The sequence below is a fragment of the Carcharodon carcharias genome, chromosome 17 (genome assembly GCF_017639515.1).
Source record: "Carcharodon carcharias isolate sCarCar2 chromosome 17, sCarCar2.pri, whole genome shotgun sequence".
In the NCBI taxonomy this organism is placed as follows: Eukaryota; Metazoa; Chordata; class Chondrichthyes; order Lamniformes; family Lamnidae; genus Carcharodon; species Carcharodon carcharias.
Window position 1 is genome coordinate 24,328,894 of NC_054483.1, and position 21,449 is coordinate 24,350,342.

The 21,449-nt window shown below is 44.1% G+C and overlaps 1 protein-coding gene across 2 annotated transcripts in view; it reads left to right on the forward strand.

The window, feature by feature from the left end:
- Window positions 1-21,449, forward strand: part of LOC121289827 (lysyl oxidase homolog 2-like) — a 68,626-nt gene that overhangs the window by 10,544 nt on the left and 36,633 nt on the right. For both annotated transcript variants that reach the window (XM_041209709.1, XM_041209710.1), the window contains exons 2-3: window positions 4,817-5,196; window positions 6,262-6,437. In XM_041209709.1, coding sequence (XP_041065643.1) covers window positions 4,899-5,196; window positions 6,262-6,437 — 474 coding nt within the window. In that variant the 5' untranslated portion in view covers window positions 4,817-4,898. The remainder of the gene's footprint in view (window positions 1-4,816; window positions 5,197-6,261; window positions 6,438-21,449) is intronic.

Sequence of the window (21,449 nt, forward strand, 5' to 3'; positions counted from 1 at the left end):
CCAAAGCACTGCTTCCAGTTGCATGTAGGTGAGCCTGTGGCTTGGGAATCCTGAGTGTTAAATATCGAGTGTAACAGTTGGGAATATGTATATGGGAAGAGGAGATTATTTCTCAAGAACAGGGTACTTGCACAGAGGCTCTTGTGCATCATTTACATGTATACAGCATCCCTGTGTGCAGTTGGCTATCCCTGCTCCACTCCACTCTTCCATCCAATCCATCATTATCATTCTGAAAAAAAAAATAGTGTATTTTTTAAAAAAAGTGAGTAATAGCGGGGGATTTCAACTTCCCCTACATTAACTGGGTTAGTCATAGTGTGATAGGTTTAGAGGGAGTGGAATTCTTAAAATGCATCCAGGAGAACTTTTTAAGCCAGTACGTAGAAAGTCCTGGACTTAATTTTAAGAAACGAAGCCAGGCAAGTGGTAGAGGTATCAGTGAGGGAGCAGTTTGCAGACAGTGATCATAATTCCGTTAATTGCAAGGCTGTTATGGAAAAGGACAAGGATGGGCCAGAAATCAGAGTTCTAAATTGAGGGAAGGCCAATTAAAATAAGATCGGATATGATTTGGCCCGAGTGGACTGGGAGCAACTACTTTTAGGTCAGTCTGCATCAGAGCAAGAAGGAAATAGGGAGAGTACAGGGCCAACGTATTCCAGTAAAGACAAAAGGTGGGACCAACAAATCCAGGGAATCCTGGATGTCAGGGGATATACAGGATTGAATAAAGAGAAAAAGGGAGGCTTATGGCAGACACTGAAGGCTCAGAAGAGTGGAAGCCCTAGAGGAGTATAGAATGTGTAGGGGGGAACTTAAAAAGGAAATTAGGAGACCAAAAAGGGGGCATGAAAATACATTGGCAGGTAAAATAAAGGAAAATCCAAAGTTATTTTACAAGTATGTTAAGAGTAAGAGGATAACTAGGGAAAGAGTAGGGTCCATTAAGGACCATAGTGCTAATTTGTGTGTGGAGCCGGAAGATGTAGGTAGGGTTCTAAATTAATACTTTGTGTCCGTGTTCATAAGTGAGAGGGACGAGTGGGTATGGAAATCAGGCAGAAGGACTGTGAGAAATTAAAGAAATTAGCATAGAAATGGAGGAGGTCCTAAGTGGTCTGGTAGGCTTAAAAGTAGATAAATCTCCAGGCCCGGATGAAATGTATCCCAGGCTGTTGAGTGAGGCAAGGGAGGAGATAGCAAGGGCACTGGCAATAATTTTCAATATCTCTCTGGCCACAGGAGAGGTTCCAGAGAACTGGAGGACAGCCAATGTGGTACCGTTATTTAAGAAGGGAGGAAGGGATAAACCAGGGAACTACAGGCCAGTCAGTCTAACCTCTGTGGTGGGGAAACTATTGGAAGCAATTCTGAGGAACAGAATTAATCTACACTTGGAGAAACAGGGGTCAAGGATAGTCAGCATGGTTTTGTTAAGGGGAGGTCATGTCTGATGAAATTGATTGAATTTTTTGAAGAGGTGACTAGGTGTGTAGATGAGGGCAATGCATTTGAAGTACTCTACTTGGACTTCAGCAAGGCTTTTGATAAGGTCCAGCATGGGAGACTGATAACGAAGCTAAGAGCTCGTGGGATCCAAGGCAATTTGAAAAATTGGATCCAGAATTGGCTGAGTGGCAGGAAGCAGAGGGTGATGGTTGAGTGGTGTTTTTGTGTTTGGATGCCTGTGTCCAATGGGGTTGCACAGGGATCGCTGTTGGGTCCTTTGCTGTTTGTGGTATGTATAAATGATTTAGACTTGAATGTAGGAAGGTTGATCAGTGAGTTCTTGGATGACATGAAAATTGATGGGGTGGTAAATAGTGAGGAGGATAGCCTTAGATTACAGGAGGATATGGACGGGCTGGTCAGATGGGCTGATCAGTGGCAAATGGAATTTGATCCAGATAAGCGTGAGGTGATGCACTTGGGCAGGACAAACAAGGCAAACAAGAATACATGATGAATGGTAGGACCCTGGGAAGTACTGAGGATCAGAGGGGCCATGGTGTGCATGTCCACCGGTCCTCTCTAAGGTAATGAGACAGGTAGATAAAGTGGTTAAGAAGGCATATGGGATACTTGCCTTTATTAGCCAAGGCATAGAATATAAGAGCAGAGAGGTTATGTTGGAACTGTATAAAATGCTAGTTAGGCCACAGTTCTGGAAGTGGCATTATAGGAAAGATCTAATTGCACTCGAGAGAGTGCAGAGGAGGTTTACCAGGATGTTGCCTGGGCTGGAGAGTTTTTGTTATGAGGAGAGATTGGATAGACTGTGGTTATTTTCCCTGGAGCAGAGGAGATTAAAGGGGACATGACTGAGGTGTATAAAATTGAAGGGCATAGATAGGGTAGACAGGAAGGAACTTTTCCCCTTGGTGAAGGGAATAACCAGGGGGCATAGATTTAAGGTAAGGGGCAGGAGGTTTAGAGGATGTGAGGATTTTTTTCACCCAGAGGGTGGTGGGAATCTGGAACTCACTGCCTGAAAGGGTGATAGAGGCAGAAACCCTTATAATATTTAAGTATTTGGATGTGCACTTGTAATACCATTGCATACAAGGCTATGGGCCTAGTGCTGGAAAATGGGATTAGAATAGTTAGGTATTTGTTTGACTGGCACAGACTCGATGGGCCGAAGGGCCTTTTTTGTGCTGTAGTCCTCTATGACTGTCTGCTCTCGGTTCCTTTCACTTGGCCTCTATTTCCAAAACATTAAAAAGAGCAACAAGAACTTGAATTTATATAACACCTGGAACGTAGTCAAACACCCCTCGGAATGCCGTCCACCAATCCGTGCGTCCGTGACAGTGTCTCTCTGCAGCGGCACTCCCACATGCGCAGAAACCCTCTTCACCAGCAGCCAGCGGCAGGGAAGGGCAATCGGAAGATTGACGGCGGTGTCTGCCAATTGCAAGCCCTGCTTGGAGCTGGGGGAGAGTGGGGGGAGCTGGACAGGCCCCATCGGTAAACCCACCAATCAGCGCTGAGTGTAGGTGGGAGGTGAGTTTGGTTAAGCCAGGGTCGGTTCAACCAAATGTTTGATTGGAGATGGTGTGATTTAAGGGTCTGGCACATGTAGGGTTAGGTGGAACCGAGTACAGTACCACCCACGCACTGATGTAAGAGAACACATGAACCGCACCCAGGGTCAATCTCATGCTGGACAGAGCCGTGTGAACCAGCAAGCATGAAGACCGCTCCTAGTTTGAACCCTTTACTATATATATGTACATATTTCTTGTAGTTAATAAATACATAATATTTAGCCTATTAAGACTACAAAGACCTCATTAAGGCCGACTGAATGGTATCCAACAACCTACAACAAATCACATGCTTCCCTGCTTGAGGCTCTGGGTGTGAACAAATTTGCTCACACTTGACTAGTTTAAAATCCAGCTTCTGGCTGAAAATGTCTATATAAGACCTTTCGAATGAAAATAAACACGGGTTTTAAATGAGAGGTCTTCCCATTGTGCATTGCACAGTAAGGTTAGAGTGGAATAGGCGATTCTGGGATCTTGTAACAAATGAAAGCTTGGTTCCTCTTTTTTGGAAAATGAGGCAGAAATGTCGTTGAAACAAAAAAAAAAATCTGTGGTTCCTAACGAGTGCCTTCAATAGTTGGGTTGCCAACTCTGCCTGCACATATTCCAGGAGCTGTCATTGCATGACCTTCTACCTTCAACTGCTGCTCCCCCATTCTCTTGCCATCGGTCGCCCAACATGTCAATCATCATGGAGCCCCATCTTCCCAAGACTTGTCAATGTGTCTCAGTTCTGCCTTTTGAAAACCTGGTCTCCTGAGCACTGGCACATGGTGCAGAATGGTAATGGAAAGCCAGGAGGGCACTATTCACATTTTCTTGCTTACATCCAGGACAGAGACACCTTTCCCTTTGACCCCACTTCTGCAAGACCATTGGCCCGGCTGCATTGTTGCCCCTCTGATCGCTTTCTTAACCCAGTGGCCTGTCAGAAATACTCCACATGCGTTGCATTTCCCTGATCTGCCTTCGAAGAATGAGGAGATAACAGAGAGTTTTGAATTTGAAGAGGTTTTTTTCTCTCGTGTGATGTCAGGCTAAGACTGAATCCCAGTGGCAAGGGGGAGTGTCTTCAGCACAGTTTGTCAGCCACTTTTGTTAGTGGGTCCTCTACACTTCAAAAAGGGATCAGAAATGAGAGATGAAAAAAATAGAAGACAAATTACAACAGTCAGTTCCTGAACTCATTAAAGATGAGCTCTAGGAACATTTAATTGCTATCAAATCATTATTAGGGTGTCCAATTAATTTCCATTTCCCCAGATCTTTCCCTATAGCCCTGTCAACCTTTCCTTTTCAACAATCTAACTTTTAAAAGTCAGGATTGAAGCTGCTTCAACATGTTTTTTTAAAAATTCATTCATGGCATGTGGGCGTCACTGGCTTGGCCCATCCCTAGTTGCCCTTGAGAAGGTGGTGATGAGCCACTGTCTTGAATCACTGCAGTCCATGTGGTGTAGGTACACCCACAGTGCTGTTAGGGAGGGAGTCCCAGGATTTTGACTCAGTGACAGTGAAGGAACGGCGATATATTTCTTAGTCAGGATGGTGAGGGACTTGGAGGGGAACTTGCAGGTGGTGGTGTCACTGGCATTAGTATCTTGTTGGTCTAAAATGAGTCCAAACAGCTGCAGAAGAAAACTTCTGTTCAGTTTAATGAAAATCAATGATGAAAAATATCTTCTGCAGGGCATGCTTCTGTTTGCGAACTTCACTGCTTTTCTTATTTTTCTGTTCAATTTGTGTTTATCTTGTTGCAGGAGGCAATTGGACAGACCTCTGGAACGTGAGACAAAAGAATATAGCAAAGATTTCTCGACTGGGTGAAGCAAGTGAAGGAGGATGGAAGGCATCTTTGGTGCTCTCCATCAATATCTGGTGCTGGTGTTTCTCTACTGCACCTTAGAGCTTCACTGTTTGGCACATGATGACGGGCAACAGGTCCCCAAGATTCAGCTGCGACTAGCAGGCCGGAGGAAGAAAGGGAACGAGGGGAGAGTTGAGGTCTACTATAATGGCGAGTGGGGCACTGTGTGCGATGATGAGTTCTCCATTGCCACGGCTACTGTCATCTGTAAAGAACTGGGCTTCATCTACGCAGAAAAATGGGTACCTGGCGCCAAGTATGGCAGAGGCAAAGGTATTGGGCTGTGTCTATTGAAATTTAGCTTGCAAGGTCCACGAAGATCCTTGGAAGTACACAGTTGACAAACCTGGTGATACCATGGCGTTACTCAGGCACATCCCATGATGAAATGCTTAGCAACAATGTGCTTTTGGCTAATTTAATGGAAGGGGCAGAAGAATTCAGATTTTCTTCAGAAGAAAATTAGATGCAAAAGCAGGACTCGGCCATTCTGCCCCTTGAACCTGCTGCACTGCGCTGAATTTCCACCTCAGATTCACTTTGCTGTTGTATACCCATACTCCTTAATTCCATTAGTGTCTAAAAATCTATTAGTCTTAGTCTTGAATACACTCAACAACTGAGCATTCACAGCTCCCTGGGGTAGAGAATTCCAAAGATTCACAGCCCTCTGAGTGAAGAAATTTCTCCTCCTCTCAACCCTAAATGGTTGATGCCTTATCCTGAGACCATGGCTCCTAGTTCTAGACTTTAGCCAAAAGAAAGTAGCAATGCAGTGTTGGTAATACCAAGGCTGTTGCTCCCTTCACCCAGTGCCTTCCCCTTGGGCAGAGCTCTCTCTCCTGAACAGAACCTGTGCTTTACTGTTCCCTGGGCCTGTGCAAAGTAGTTGCATTTGGACGAAAAGAAAATTTGCAGAGCACAAGTTCCATCAAGCTCGACAAAGTGCCAAAAGCAGGATTTATTTATGTAATTGCTTTGCCAACAGTAACCACACATTTGCCCTGACCTGGCACATCTGAAGCTTGACTGCGTCAACTGGGAACATAGCTGTGAGACACAAGCTGCTTTTAAAGCCAAGTAACAGGCTTCAGATTAAATGTTCCAGGACTTGATTTAGGGGATTATTAGGTGAATTAATTGATCGATACAAGAGGAAAATTGACTACTTTAACCACTGTTTCTGGCAACACAGTTGGTCTTGGAGCCAATCTTGCAGTCCGATTTGAAACTGAACTTCAGGAATGGCTGAATTTGGGATCTCTGAGGATTTTTAGGTTTTCTAGCCTCTCAAGTTTCCAGCAACCTGGCTGATGCTTTCTTTAACGTTGCTCACAGGCCGCATCTGGATCGATAACGTCCGTTGCACTGGTGCGGAGAAGACCCTTGCAGCTTGTGCTTCCAATGGCTGGGGGGTCACTGATTGCAAGCACACCGAAGATGCTGGAGTAGTATGCAGCGAGCAAAGAGTACCTGGGTTCAGATTCATCAATACCTTGATCAACGATATCGAGGTAAGTCTAAATGCCACTTTGTCTTGTGCTTTTTCTGTTTGATAAGGAATATTTCAAGCATGGGGTAGCCACAAAGATCAGTAGCAATGAGCTATCTGCCGCAGTAATATTGAGGGGCTTGTTTGTGATCACTGATGGATCGCTTCATTTATCAGTAACATGAGACCTCTTTGTCTGTCTTCACACTGACAGCATGATTCAAGAAGCATTGCAAATACAGAGCTGGAGATAGGTCACATCAACAAATTTTCTTTTACATGGTCACAACTTATCGTCCACTTTGTTGCCAAGGCTGAAAGATGTCAATGAGAAGATGTGATGGTGTACCAGGTGAAGGTGACAGGGTATACCAGTGAAGTGATGCCAGGTTTTGGTTTCTAAAAGTAATTACTGTGTGAGTTGAGCATTGTTTCTCCAAAGACATTAGTTTGTGCATACCAAAACATGGCAGCCTTCAAAAAATGTGATTGTAGGTATTGAGAGTGACTGGCTGACTGGTTAGACCTCACTGAGTTGGAAGTTTGAGATTTAGATGATTCCGACAGACAAGATGTGCAGTTATTTCAGGATTTTAAAATACATCACAGAAACTGGTCCGTATTGATAATGCTTCAAATGAGCCTCCTCCTATCCCTCTTCAACTCATCCTATCAATATATCCTCCTATTTGTTCCTCTCTCGTGAGATTATCCAACTTTCCCTTAAATACGTCTATACTATTCACCACAACTACTGGCTACTGGTAGTGAGTGTTGTAGGGTGTTGGATACCATTCAGTGGATCTTGATGAAGTCTTCATAGTCTTAAGTAGGTTAACTGTATGTGTTTACAAGAACTATGTTCATCTTGTTATGACACAGCAGTTGGTAAAGGCTGAGTTATTTAAAATCCCAGAGGGAAATTTGAACAACTGCTATAACCTATATATTCAATTGGTATGTTTGAGATGCAGCTCTGAATTCAGAAATTAAACCACCAAGCCTCCAGAGGCTTTTGATATACATTAAATTAAACTTAATTATTATAATTATTAACTTAAAAAGGAATTAAACACATACACATGTCTACAAATTACTACCATAATAATTTTTAAACAAATCCCCAAATTAATCTCTCCCAGGTAAATCTTTACCAAAGCAATAATAACCCATAGACTTTAAACAGAAACTAGGCAAAGAACATTTTATCTTACGAGTTCAAAATGAGGTTCCTTCCAATTTTGTTCCTTCGCACAGTTGTAGGCTCATAGGCAGTTTAGATCTCTTATGCCTCTGACCCCCACACACACAAAACTCTTTCCTGTATATACCTAGCTTTCCCTTTGATGCAAATTCTCATTGTATCACCAGGCCCTTTGAACTCCACCACTTCTAACAACAAAACCCCTTTCATGTTACCAATTTTATTTGTAATATAAACATATTGCTTGGTGTCTCCTAGCTAGGTGCAAGATTTCACCCCCAGTCTTTGAATGGTTTATTCAACAAAATGCAAATCTACCCTTAACCTTACTGTTCAACAACTCAAAACTACTATACATCATAGCACCCAGACTTGCTGGCTTTAATTCAATGAAGACACACACACTCACACTCACAGACACAGACCTTACTATAAGCCCAATTTAAAATAATTTCCAATAACACTATGTACATTAATATCTTCAAGACACTGTATACAGTAAAGGGGACAAGCTAGGAGCTGTCTCCATGCTTGCTGAGACACATGGCTCTGTCCAAAGTTAGAGTGACCCCTTGGTGTGTGTCATTATTTCTCTTACATCACTGTATGGATGGTACTATACTCAGTCCAACATTAACCCTTTATGTGCCAGACCCTTATACTACAGTGAATTCAATATTCTCACCACTCTCCAGAATTCCTGGTTGGATTTATTAATGACCACCATTCTGTTGGATAATGGCTGATCTGTGCCTCAACTCCTGCCTTAGATCCATATCCCTTGATATCCTTCCCCAACAAAAATTAATCGATCTCATCTTGAAAGATTGAATTGAGTAGCCTTTTGGAGTTGAGGGAGTTCCAGGTGTCCCCTCCCCTTGGTATGAAGAAGGTTCATCACCTGAATGGTCTGGACTGAAATTTCAGATGACGTCTCCTTCTTCTGGACTCCCCATCAGAGGAAATATTCTCTCTATCGTTCCATTACTGTATCATTTGAAACATATTTGGAAGTCTCTTGTAGTATTACGGTGATGGTCAGTGTTCAGTAGACATATGTATCATGCTGGAGGTGAACGCAGTATCCAGAGGCTCGAGCACTGGCTTCCTGCTTATTAGGACTGTCTCAAACCCATAACCCTAAAACGCAGAGGCTCCTTGATGATTAAATTGGATCCCCCACTTGGCCAAATTGGATGCCTGGGCAGAATTTTTAGGTGTGTGGGCACGTGCCTGACCCGATTGAACATGAAATAGCACATGATGACGTCGGGCAAGCGCCCTGTCATCCTGCACTCGCGCGATATTTCGTTCGGCAGGCGTGTGCGAAAGTCAGCAGTATGCCCACTGACAAATAAGGGGCCTATTGAGTTGTAATTGTCTCCCTTTTTTTTGTGGTCTGTCCAACCTTACAGTTGGCGGACAGGCGAATTGGCCAGGTGGACTTTGCATTTTTCATGACACATCATCCGAGGGCTGGATAAGGCTTCTGTTATTAAATAAAAATAATTTATCATGTATATGTTCTGGTGACTGATTGATTGATTGATTGTGATGCATGCACATTTTTTTCATGATTTTTAAAACTTTATTCATTAGTTTGTAAAGGCTTCAGCTCCCTGAGGCCGCTCTCTGCCTTCAGGGAGCTTTCATTCAGCACTTGCCCGTGCCTGTGCTTACATCAGTGCCTGCCCTTCTCCTGTCCCCAACCCGGCAGTGCTGAGCATTTTGGTGCATGCTTCATCCTGGCTGGGCGTTAATTGGCCAGCCAGCGTGAAATCGCTGTTGGGGGCCGGTCGCAGTCAGCAGTCCATTCTCCGGCTGCTCCCTGGCCTGCCCGTTATGCCTGCACGCCGACCTAAAATCCTTGCCCCCTTTGTCTGTTGAAAGAAATGTAGACTGAGGATGAGACTGTCTGATAGCTGGTTACCAGTAGTCACCAAGTCTGATACGTTCAATCACTCATTCTTTTACATTGTTGGAATGGATCCAATGGGAATGTTTTTGATTGAGATTGCTATTGGGAGTATGTTAAATCAGGGATAGACCTGTGGGTTCACAGGTGAAAGTTTGTGAAACCCTCCCATTATTGGTCGCTGTTTACTTGCTGAAATTTTGTCCTTGTAATCTGGAATTTCACAATATCTGAAGAGCAAGATAATGGAGGTTTCTCCTTTGACCACTGATAATTAACCATTCTCGTTAACCCAATGCTTTCATTGCTTCTTCGATTGGAGAGTCGTTTTTGAAGGAAGCTGTATCCTTGACTTGAAACACATCCAACTTCCCAGGAGTTCTTCAACCCCTGAAACGGTCTGTATTTGTCACATTCTCAGATTTAGTAGTTCAGCATGAATCCTAATGCGAAGAACTGTCTTCCTTGGCATTCCCACAGGTGAGTGGGAGCTACAAACAGGGAAACACAATCCTCCATTCCAATCATGGACCATGCTGTGTTTGTTGGAAATTCGGCTTTTGTGTCTTTAGCGGCCTTTAGTTTGGAACTTTTATTTTGTTCTTTATGATGATTTGGGCATCGCTGGCCAGGCCAGCATTTATTGCCCATCCCTAATTGCCCCTTGAGAAGGTGGTGGTGAACTTCCTTCTTGAACCGCTGCAGCCCATGTGGTGTAGGTACACCCATAGTGCTGTTAGGAAGGCAGTTCCAGGATTTTGACCCAGTGACAGTGAGGGAACAGTGACGTATTTCCAAGTCGCGATGGTGTGTGACTTGGAGGGGAACTTCAAGGTGATGTTGTTCCCAAGTGTCTGCTGCCCTTGCCTTTGTAGAGGTCGTGGTGCTGTCGAATGAGCCTTGGTGAGTTGTTGGAGTGCACCTTGTTGATGTTTCAGACTGCTGCCACTGTGCGTTGATGGTTGAACATTTATAAGGCTGGCCAGTTCAGTTTCTGATCAATGGTAACCCACTGAATGTTATTAGTGGGGGATTCAGTGATGCTCATGACCTTGAATGTCATGGGGAGATGGTTAGATTCACATAGGTTGGAGATAGTCATTGCCTGGCACTTGTGTGGTGCAAATGTTACTTGCCACTTCTCAGCCCAAGCTTGAATGTTGTCCGGGTCTTATTGCATATGGACACCTACCTGAGGAGTTGTTAATGGTCTGAACATTGTGCAGTCATAAGCGAACATCCCACTTTGGGCCTAGGATACTACCCTGAGGAATTCCTGCAATGATGTCTCAGAACAGAGATGATGGACCTCCAACAACCACAACTATCTTCCTTTGTGCTAGGTATGACACCAACCAGAGGAGAGTCCCCTCCCACCGAATCCCATTGACTCCAGTTTTGCTAGGGCTCTTTGATGCCATGCTCAGTCAATGCAGTCTTGATGTCAAGGGCAGTCACTCTCACCTCACCTCTGGAGTTCAGGTCTCCTGTCCATGTTTCGACCAAGGCTGTAATAGGATCAGGAGCTGAGAATGTTTGTTCTAAAGCTTGCTTAATCATGTGCTCTAGTTTTAATAGGTAACAACTGAAGCATACAATGGTTGACGAGCAACAGTGATTTTTCTGAAACACAATTCAGGTGAATGCACTTCATGTGTTCATTCACTTAACCTCCAGCACTATTGAGAAATCAAGGAAATTTAAAAAAACCGCTGGTCAGCCGCTTGTAATTAAGAGTCACTCCATTTTTATGGATTGATGTGTCTTCACTTGGGTCATGCAACAGGCTTTAAATTCTCTTTCTACTTGGCTGCTCAAAGCATGACGATGTCACAATCCAAAAGTATTTCCACTTCCTTTATCATCACTGTATCAAATGAAGGAGAGCCGGAAATCTGGAATTCTGCCCTCAAGGAAGCTGGGGGTGAGGTCAATTGAAAATTTCCAAGCTGAGATGGACCGGCTTTAGTTTGGTCAGGGTATTGAGGGATAAGAAAGCAAGATAAGCTGGATGGAGTTTAAATACTGATCAACCATGATCTGATGGAATGGTGGAACAGGCTCGAGGGGCTGAGCGGCCTTGTCTTCCTATTGTTCTCAGCAAGCAAACCCACACAGCAGTGTTTGGACTTGAGCAGGGAAAGGCATTTTTCTTAATGTTTCACAAGCTGTAGTTCACACAGCTTTTCCATTTCCTTCATTCGCTTTGAAATTCCCAGTTTGTCACCAGTGAATCAGACAGAGCGATCTACCACAAGTTGTTGAACCCATGGGAAAGTCTTTAAGCAAAACACCAAATTACAGCTTGGAGATTATTTAAACTGTGTTCCAAACTCATTTACTTGAATCCATTTCTGTTTTGTCTTAGATGCCATTTTGCAATGTTTTTCTAAGTATAATAAATGCCTGGGGAAACCACTTACAAAGAAACCACAGCCAGAACTGCATTCCTTCCGAGTTATCTGGTTTCTGGAGATATATGCAGTAATACACATCCCTTTTAGTCCTGATGTAAAATAGCTTGAGAAAGGGAACATTGAGACAAGTAACGCTTAACAGAATGGCCTGCATTTTGCAGTCAACAGCAAAGCAAGAATGCTCACCACTAGCCTTGAGAAAATATTTAGTGATCTCTATGGTATGATTTTCCCCTTTCCCAATGGCAGTTTGAACCCCACGCCAAGGCAAGGGGATCTCCAGGCATGTGATACCAGTGATGCAACATAAACAGCCATTCATATTGAAGCATCCTCGTAGACAGCAAACCAGGAAGGAGACAAACACAGAATTTTCACTTCATATTGAAATTTTACAGAGTGAAATAAATGATTGGGATGCAAACGTGAGATTAAGGTAGAAAATGAAACGCCCAAACTTTAAAAATAAATTGAAAATATTTGGAGTTGTTTGATGAAAAAAATTGATATTCATAATCTTAAAATTCTTCTTTTGTGGCCAGTGAGGCTGCTGTGAAGTAATTATCATCTTCATAAATTATTAAAAACTCATTTACACCTCATTTGTCAAGGATCTTTTTCGAGGGTTTTCACAGAGAGAACTTAGCCTCTCTCACTCTGTCCTCATTTTACTCTAGTTATTTTTAAATAATTACTGTCTCTGCATTTCTTAGTGTGTTGTATTAAAACTCCAAATTCCTAAATCGTCAGCCTTCCCTGGCTGTGTAACCTCCTGCAGCTGTTCAGGAGCCCCAGAGGAATTCTCTAGAACTTTTCTTTCACTGACTTGATCTGGAGTTTAAATTTTTTTTTTGCCTCTCCCAGGGGGTGACATGGTTACTGGTGATGGGGAGGGTTGAGGTTTGTGATTCTACCTTGCACTATGTCTGTTTCCCAGTTCTATTCGCCTCCGACTTGTGTCCCTCAGTCCCATTTTCTTCAGAGTTATGTCCCTATGCTCTAGAAGTTTCTTCCTTGCCTCTCGTGCCTTCTATCTTCCTCCTTCTTTCCAAATCCTCCTTCCGTCACCGAAAGTAGAAAGTCAAGTGCGACCTTGTGGGCACTTTCTACACCCCTGGTCTTTTGGAAGTCTTTACATCTTAAACTCCAAACCAGCAAGGCAGTGAAGGTTTAAATTTAAGACAATCTTGAGAAGCTTGCCAGATGGAAATACGGTTTCTAAGACTGGAGCAGTGGACAAAAAAGGCACTGCATGGATGCGAAGAGACAGAGTTAGGGTGCAGTTTACAGGAACAGTGAGCAATGGGTCTCTGTTCTCTGCAATGAAAGCAATGCTTGGAGTTCCTGGAACTGATGTACTCTGTGGCTCTTTGTTGAAGAGGAAGTTATGGTGAGGGGGAGGGGATGGAAGATGTGACCCAGACACACAAGGTCAGGTGGGCCCTGTCTGGTAAGTTATCCACACCTCCAGCCACAGTGGGAATAGCTCTGAGCTTGTGTGCAAAGAGCAGTGGCCTCTCTGTCACATCCTGTTGAGCAGTCAGAATGCAAAAGGATATTTGTTCTAGGTGAACGATGTGAATACCATATGCACATGAGGGATGACTGTGTGCAGATTTCCCAAAGAAGGGCTGAGGGGAAAGCTGGAGAAGGGCCTTCCATTCCCAGCTATGAACACAGTCTTATCTTTGGTGCTTCTAGAAGTAGAGATACAGACTCTGACTATCCTTAGACAATCCAGTCAACTATGACAATGTGAATGATCCTCTACTCCAGCTTATCTTTTCTTCGTACCTTACACTTTCTTTTTATTCTTTGATGGGATGTGATTGTCTCCAGCATTTGTTGCCCATCCCTTCTTGCCTTTCAGAAGCCCATGTGGTATCAGTGCTGTTAGGGAGGGAGTTCCAGGGTTTAGACCCAGTGACAGTGAAGGAACGGTGATATATTTCCAAGTCAGGATGGTGTGTGGCTTGGAGGGGAACTTTCAGGTGGCGGTGTTCCCATCTACCTGCTTCTCCTTCTAGATGGTAGTGGTCGTGGGTTTGGAATGTGCTGTTGAAGGAGCCTTGCTGAGTTGCTGGAGTGTATCTTTAGAGTGCACACACCACTGCCACTGTGCGTTGGTGGTGGAGGGAGTGAATGTTTCAGGTGATGTGCATGTGGTTGGTCCAGTTAAGATAATGGTCAAGGTACATGACTTGAAAGTGCATGTGTTCCTACCCTACTTCTGCCAGTGAACTGAATTGGCTGAGGACTGGCATCTCTGATGCTGGGGATCTCAGGAGGAGGTCGGGATGGATCATCCAATCAGCACTTCTGGCCCTGAAGATGATTCCAAATGCTTCAACCTTATATTTTGCAGCGATGTGCTGGACTATTCCATCATTGAGGATGGGGATATCCTGTTAGTTGATTAGTTTTCCATCACCATTCGTGAGTGGATGTTGTAGGACTGCAGAGCTTTTTAACTGTCCATTGGTTGTGGGATCGCTGAGCTCTGTCTGTCCCCTACTGCTTCTGCTGTTTGGCATGCAAGTAGTCCTGTGTTGTAGCTTCACCAGGTTGACACCTCATTTTTGGGTATGTCTGGTGCTACTCCTGGCATGTCCTCCTATACTCTTCATTGAACCAGGATTGATCCCTCGGCTCGAGGGTAATGATGGCCCAGCATATCCCCCAATCCATGAAGTTACATGTTGCACTTGTATACAGCTGTGCTGTTGCTGTGTGGATGGTATGTTGAGCTCAGTGCCACAGCAAGTGGTTGAAGCAATTAGAGGAAACTAGGTGAAGATGTGAGAGAAAAGGCAGCAGAAAGGTATGTTGAAAAGCTGAGATAAGGATGATTAAATAGGAGGAGGCTTGTCTGAAGTATAAACAACAGTACAGACTAGTTGGGCCAAATGGCCTATTGTCTATATATCTTATCTCGAAGTATTCCACCATGGGGATCAGAGGAACTTGCTGGGGGAGATGAGCGCTAATGGTTCAGTAGTCCTTGGGTGGCATGCAGATCTGTTACCTTTGTATCTTAGGACAACTCAAGCTTTCTGTTCACTATGAAATAACATTTGTAACTTCAAAAGCTCTGTCCCTTTTCACTGCCACAAGAAGTCAGCCCCCTGAAAGGAAGGAAACTGCGGGAATCGGGATTTCGGAATCCAGGATCAATGGAAGAAATGGTGGGACAAAAGAAGGCCATTGACCTGTCTCTGACCTTTCTGAAGCATAAAGCAGGCTACTTGGAGCAACTGGGAGGGTGCGATTTGCGATGCAAGGATTAAGACGCAGACAACAATTTCCCTTTAAGCAGCTTGTATTGACTACTCTGGTGGCCTGTCTACATGTGCTATCCAGTGTCTGAAATAGCAGCTGTGCCAATCTGTCCCATTACACTGGAAGATCACATACACTCCACTGTAACTGTATATCTGGCCCTGCGCCAATGTGCTTGCCATGCCTCCTGGGCACAAATGTGGGCAAAGTTTGCCTGAATGTTCTCTTGTGAATTGCTTGGGATATTTTTATTTATTCATATTAAATAGCTAACATTTGTTGTAGGTTTATGGTGGTTGAGCACAATTGTGAGCATGACTTGAAGTTCCGAAGTTTTCAGGTTACGGAGCTTATTATGTGAGTTGATCACTGAGAAAACAGGCTTCTCTTTAAACGAAAAAGTAGATATATAATCTCTTGGCAACTTGCCAACAAGCATCTGTTTCCCATTGGAACAGGAACCCAGGCTTGTCCAAGCACCCAGACAGCTTTCTTAATAAACTCTCAGTAACGGCTCTGACGAACAACTGGCACACATTGAGCTTCAGTTACACTGTCACCTGGGTCAGGATTTTCTGGGAGGAGATTTCTTTCCAATGGGAAAGTGAATAAATGACCTGGTCGCAACAGAGATGGCGCTTGCCATCCTCCTGAAGTGACATTGGCTTTTGGTGTGCCAGCGGTGATGAGCTGTTGCCCTTGAGGGGGGAACTGCTCGAACAAACTTTGCGGTTAATGGGGAGGGGTGGGGGATGGGCTGTTTTTAAGTGGGTGGGAGGCATTTGATGGACTATTTCTGCTAAAAAAGCTTTGATTTCGACGGGAAATGCACTGTAAAATTTGAGTTTTCCCAAAGGATCTCCAGAGCTCGCATTCCAGATGGCTGAACACACAGTGAAGGGGTGAAGAGGTTTCAAGATACCCAGGAATCCAGAGTTCAAGGAACACAGTCTTGTCAGAGCATTGTAAGGTGAGAGAGATTTCACAGATCGGGAGAGGTGAGATCATGAACAGATTTGAACAGGATAAATATTCCACACACATCTCCCCCAACAGCAATGATGTCCCATGTTTGAACTATAAAGTAAACTACACTGTCTGATGTATTGGAGTGGCTGAATTTGTAGTTGGAGTAGCCGAATTTGTAGTTGGAGTGGCCGAATTTGTAGTTGGAGATTTTTGAAATAAATCTTTTTCTCCTCCTGGTTTTGTCTGTCTCACGTGCCTTTCCCTTTCCAGTGGCCGTTCTCCTAGGTCACCAGGAATCTGACTTGAATCACCTCTAACTTTTCTGCAAGGATGAAGCTTCCCCTCAGCTGGGCTCTTACCCCTGACTGTTCACTCTGTTCAGCAATATGCCTTGGGCTACCTATGCACCATCAGTCTACCATTGGGGTGCCACATGGCTCCAGAATGAAGCATGTGCCAATGGTGAACTATCTTAACATGTGAAGGTTGTGAGGAGGAAGCTGAATGAGTTGTTCATGCCCACTCCATGTTAAGACATGGCAGAAGATGTCAGAGCAACCTGTGGGACTCAGGGCCATGACGAAAATGATGGACAGGAAAAAACATTGCAGCCTGTTGTTGTACCGCCATGGGGGTAACTGAATGTCATGATCCCAGTGCCTTCTCCATATTGACCAGCCAAGGAATGGGAAGATTGTCCTGTCGTTAAATTAGACCATGGCTGATCTTCTGGGAATAGCCAGTAAAATGTATTCAAATCACAATAGGCTCTTAGTTTGTCAAGTGGGACTTGGATTGTAGTTGGAATGAACCTTCGGGATGATGACTGAGGGACAGGTAATCTTGGATTTCAGACCGAGCTACAAACTGAGTGGCTGTCTACTCAGGCATGCCTGTAAGTGGCCCAAGCAAATGCAATCATTTATGACAATAATAGGAATGGTTGTGGTGGAGAGGGGCAATTGAATAGTTAACAAATTATTTCCTCTCAACTTTTAGCCCAGTGTCTCATTAACCAGATATTCGTGCAACTTCCAGAATTGTTTACTTGGGTCGAATTAAGCTGGAAAGTAAACATGGTTAAGGGAAGTTGCTTATCCTTTTGTTTTTTGTTCATACATGTAAAAATTCCCACCATTTCCTGCCTACCATTGTCTAACTCGGAACCTGAATATGATTTCTTCTTTCTGCCAACCGACACAATGTTTAAAATGTCCCCCGGTGATGGTCCGATGAATTACGCAGAGATATCTGTAATTGGTACTGAGTGTCTGGGGGGGTCCCTGAGCCTTGCTTGCCAATACCGAGCAGAGGGGGCCTATTTCGTGGGAAGGTCAGTGAATTCTGAGAACGCCAGAGCCCCGAGGAGGTTTTGCATTTTTCAGCAGAAATTTCTGTCCAGGAGCATTTGAAACGGTATTTCTCCACCATTTGTATAAAAACAAAGTTGGGAGAGCTGTGCTGCCATTCACTCGCCAGTACTGCTGCACTTCCTTCAGCTTTTGTCAAGGCTGCAACATTTTAACCATGCCTGTTACTGGCCTGAATTCTGCTTCCTTGCATGCTGCAATTCAAAGCTATTTCAGTGCAATAAAACTAACTAAGCTTGTCCTGCCCAGACGACAACAAGCTGTGAGCAGTCGGTAGAGAAAGAAAGGTCCCCTGTTTACCAAGAGTCTTTCAGAACCTTAGGACATCACAAAGCACCTTGCAGCCAATCAAGTACTTGTGAACTGTAGTCACTGTTGTAATGTGGGAAGTGCAGCAGCCAGTTTGAGCACAGCAAGATTCCACAAACCAGAATGGGATGATGACCAGAGTTAATGATGTGGGTTGAGGGATAGGTACTGCCCAGGACACCAGCAGAGGATTCTCCTGCTCTTCTTCGAAATTGTGCTGGGGGTGGTTTTGTTTTTATATGTCCGTGGAAGAGGGAAGACAGTGCAGCACTCCCTCGGTATTGTACTGGAAGTGCCGACCTGGATTTTGTGTTCACATTGCTGGACCGGAAACCCCATGACCATCTAACTCAGAGGCGAGAATTGGAAATCTGAATCAAAAATGCAGAAGATGTCTGCCAGTGTTTGAAGAGAAATGAGTCGAGGTTCATGTTTTGTGTGCAGTGCCCACCCACCTTTTGAAATCTGAACCCATTTAAATAGTTTTTCAGTCATTGTCAGTGTTTTCTTGAAGTTGAGCTCTGGCAGTAATGGTGTGTTGCTGCCGTTCTTTAGTCTACTTCATGGCTCTGTCATCCCACATTTAATGGAGCTGTGGTTTGTTTCTGAATTTGTTTCAATGACCCAATCTTCACGTCTGCCAGCTGGAATCAATCTGCAGAACAGTAGTCTCTCTGACTGCAGTAGATGGGGCCCAGTGAGGCAAATGATCAGGTTCAAAGGTTGAAAAACGATCCTTGTTTGGCTTAAAGGGGCACTCCAACGCAGCTACAATAGGTGCAGAGAAGGTGAAGGCATTATTGAAAGAGGAAACCCAATGGTTTTAAGGTGCCTTTAGGCTATTATCCTGCCAAAGATAGCACAGCCAGCTGCTGTTCTCCTACCTGCACTGCCGGAGGTAATCTATGACCTGGTGAGTGCCCCAAGCTAGGAATTGGGAATTGGTGCAGTTATCCTTGATTAATTCATGGGTACGTGAGGTGTGTTTGTGTGCTGTGTTTAAGTCGCAGAGCTGGAGAGCATGCACAAACCTCCAAATACCTTATCTACACTGGAGTAGGACAAATTGGATAGACCTTTAAAAAAGCCTGCAGAGACATGATGGACTAAATGGCCTTTTTCTGTGAGGTATATTGTACGTATTTAGCTCAGTTCATTATTTTACCCATGTGTATTATAGCTGAGCAGTGATATTCTAAAACGTTTAGGAGCATAAAGGCTGCCCCAAAACCTCCAATATATTTGACAAGATGGAGATCAACAGATTTTAATTGGTTGTTCCCATTTTGAGATTTGGTATTCTTGCGAATCTGTCCTGATGAGTACAAGATGAAAAGCTTCGACAGCATGTCTCTTTTTCAGCAGCACTCAAGTTCTGTACCACCAAGCAACTAGATTTTTCTCACTTGAGGGTATCCATATAAAGCAAAGGCAGGTAAATGGAGTTGAGGCAGAGATCAGCCATGAATGGTACAGGTTTGAGGGGCTGAATGGCTGAGTCCTGTTGATATGTTTTAATGCCCTCATAACAAAGGTTGTCAGGTTGGAGAGTCTGATGTATTGCTTTGAGGAATTATTCAGCGGCCATCTGAAAGAAGTCTTCAGGTTATTTTGAGACGTTGTTGCAACTTGAAGTCATTACGTTCGAAGTTCAGGATGCTTGGGTTGAAACTTGGTGCCTTGAATGAGGTGGAGAATGTAATGGTGGAGGTAAGGAAATGGAAACTCCTGCTCAAACAACTTGTGTTGTGTCTAATTGCTTTGGATACAGAACTTAATGACTCAGAAGCACCAACTGCTTGGCAACTCTCCTTGGACATATTCCTGACAATTTCACCTCGCAGCTTCTGACCTCCACAAACCCACTATTGGCTGCCCTACATGTCAATCCTCGCCTTCCCCACACCAATTGGAACACAAACCAGCTCTTCATTAACCAATTGGATGATAGTTGGTTGTGGGTCAAACAGCCTTTTTACCCTACCTCCATCGTTCTCATAACTTACAAATCTTCAGCAAAAATGAAAAACAATATGCAATTATTTTTGCATGTCTCTATGACTTCTCTCATTGTCTGGTTTTACTCTGAGCTGTGTCCTGAAGATTTATTCTCAATTCCTGGAGACTCCAGGCTAATCCTGCAGAATTGGTAACCCTGATGCACTACTGATGGCTTGTCCTGAAGGCACCTCTCTGAGTACAGTCTCCCTCAGAACTGCACAGGAGCAACAAGAGTCATTTCTATCTTGCCCAGCCTGGGTGTCTCAATGTTATCATCCAGCTGACTAGAGTTTGAACCCTCTCTCTCTATATAAAAAAAACACAAGAGAGATTAGTAATGGTAAATCAAAAGAAACCTATGCTTTGTGTCTGAAATGAATAAAGAATGGAAAATCTTTCACGACCGTGCAATTGTCGTGTGCTGACTCTTGAGCTATATTTTGAAAGGTTGCAGGGAAGTCGTGATGCTTGGAGTTTCTTGAAACTGAGGGTTTCAAGCTGCTACTCTGCTATTGATTACACAAGCAACCAGGTTGAGAGTTGACCCCAATTCATTGGCACCATGCAGACTTGAAGCCAGCAGATTGTTGCTGCTGCTTGTTGTGTGTGAACTTCTCATAAACTTTGATGAAGGTTAGTTATTTCTTGCTTTTGTATTCAAATCACATGGTGACTTTGGGAATGACTCATCCAATCTTCTTCAGCCATGTGTCCCTGAATGTGCCCTCAGCTGCTGCCATGTCAGTCAGAAGGACATGGACAGGAGTGCTGTCCAGTCCCTTGAACCTGCCCCACTGTTCAGTCAGATGGCTGACCGTCTACCTCAGCTCCCCTTTCCTGCCTGACCTCCACATGCCTTGATTCCCTCAGTGTCCAGAAATCTAAATGATCTCAGTGTTGGGTCTATGCAATGGCCCAACTTGGGCAGATGTCCCTCCAGCCATTCCATTTTCACCTCTGTCCTTCAATCCTTCTGCTTTGCCAGCTTCCTCCCTCTTCAGAAGCCTCCATATTCCTTTCCTGTTTCTCCCTCGTGCCTTCCACTCAGGAGGCACATGTCCAGCAGGGGATGTCTCGGTACAGGGGCAACACTATACTCAAGCGTGTTAAATGTCAGAGAATGAGCCCGGAAGACTGGTCATTATCTTGACCCCTTCACTCTATCTCACGTTGATGGTGTTCACTTGGCTGATATACCCATCTCATCTGAAAAAGCAGGCTGGTACAACTGCAAATAAAATATTCTAGAATTATGTAGAAGGGAGGCCTTTTGGCCCATCATGCCTGTGCCAGCTCTTGGAAAGAACGAGCCCGCTGATCCCACTCCCCCCTGCACTTTCCCTGTAGCCTGCAGAGCTTTCCTTTCCAATTATTGATTTTGAAGGTTATCATGGGAATGGCAGTTAAAGCAGCTTCAAGTCAGTGAGCCCACCCAACTCCATTTTAAAAAAAAAATCCTCATTTCTCCTCTTGTTCTTTTACAAGCTACCTTCACTTTGTGTCCTCTGCTTGTTGATGCTGCCGCCATTTTTCTCCCATTGTATACTAGCCGTCTGTTTGGTCTTCAAGC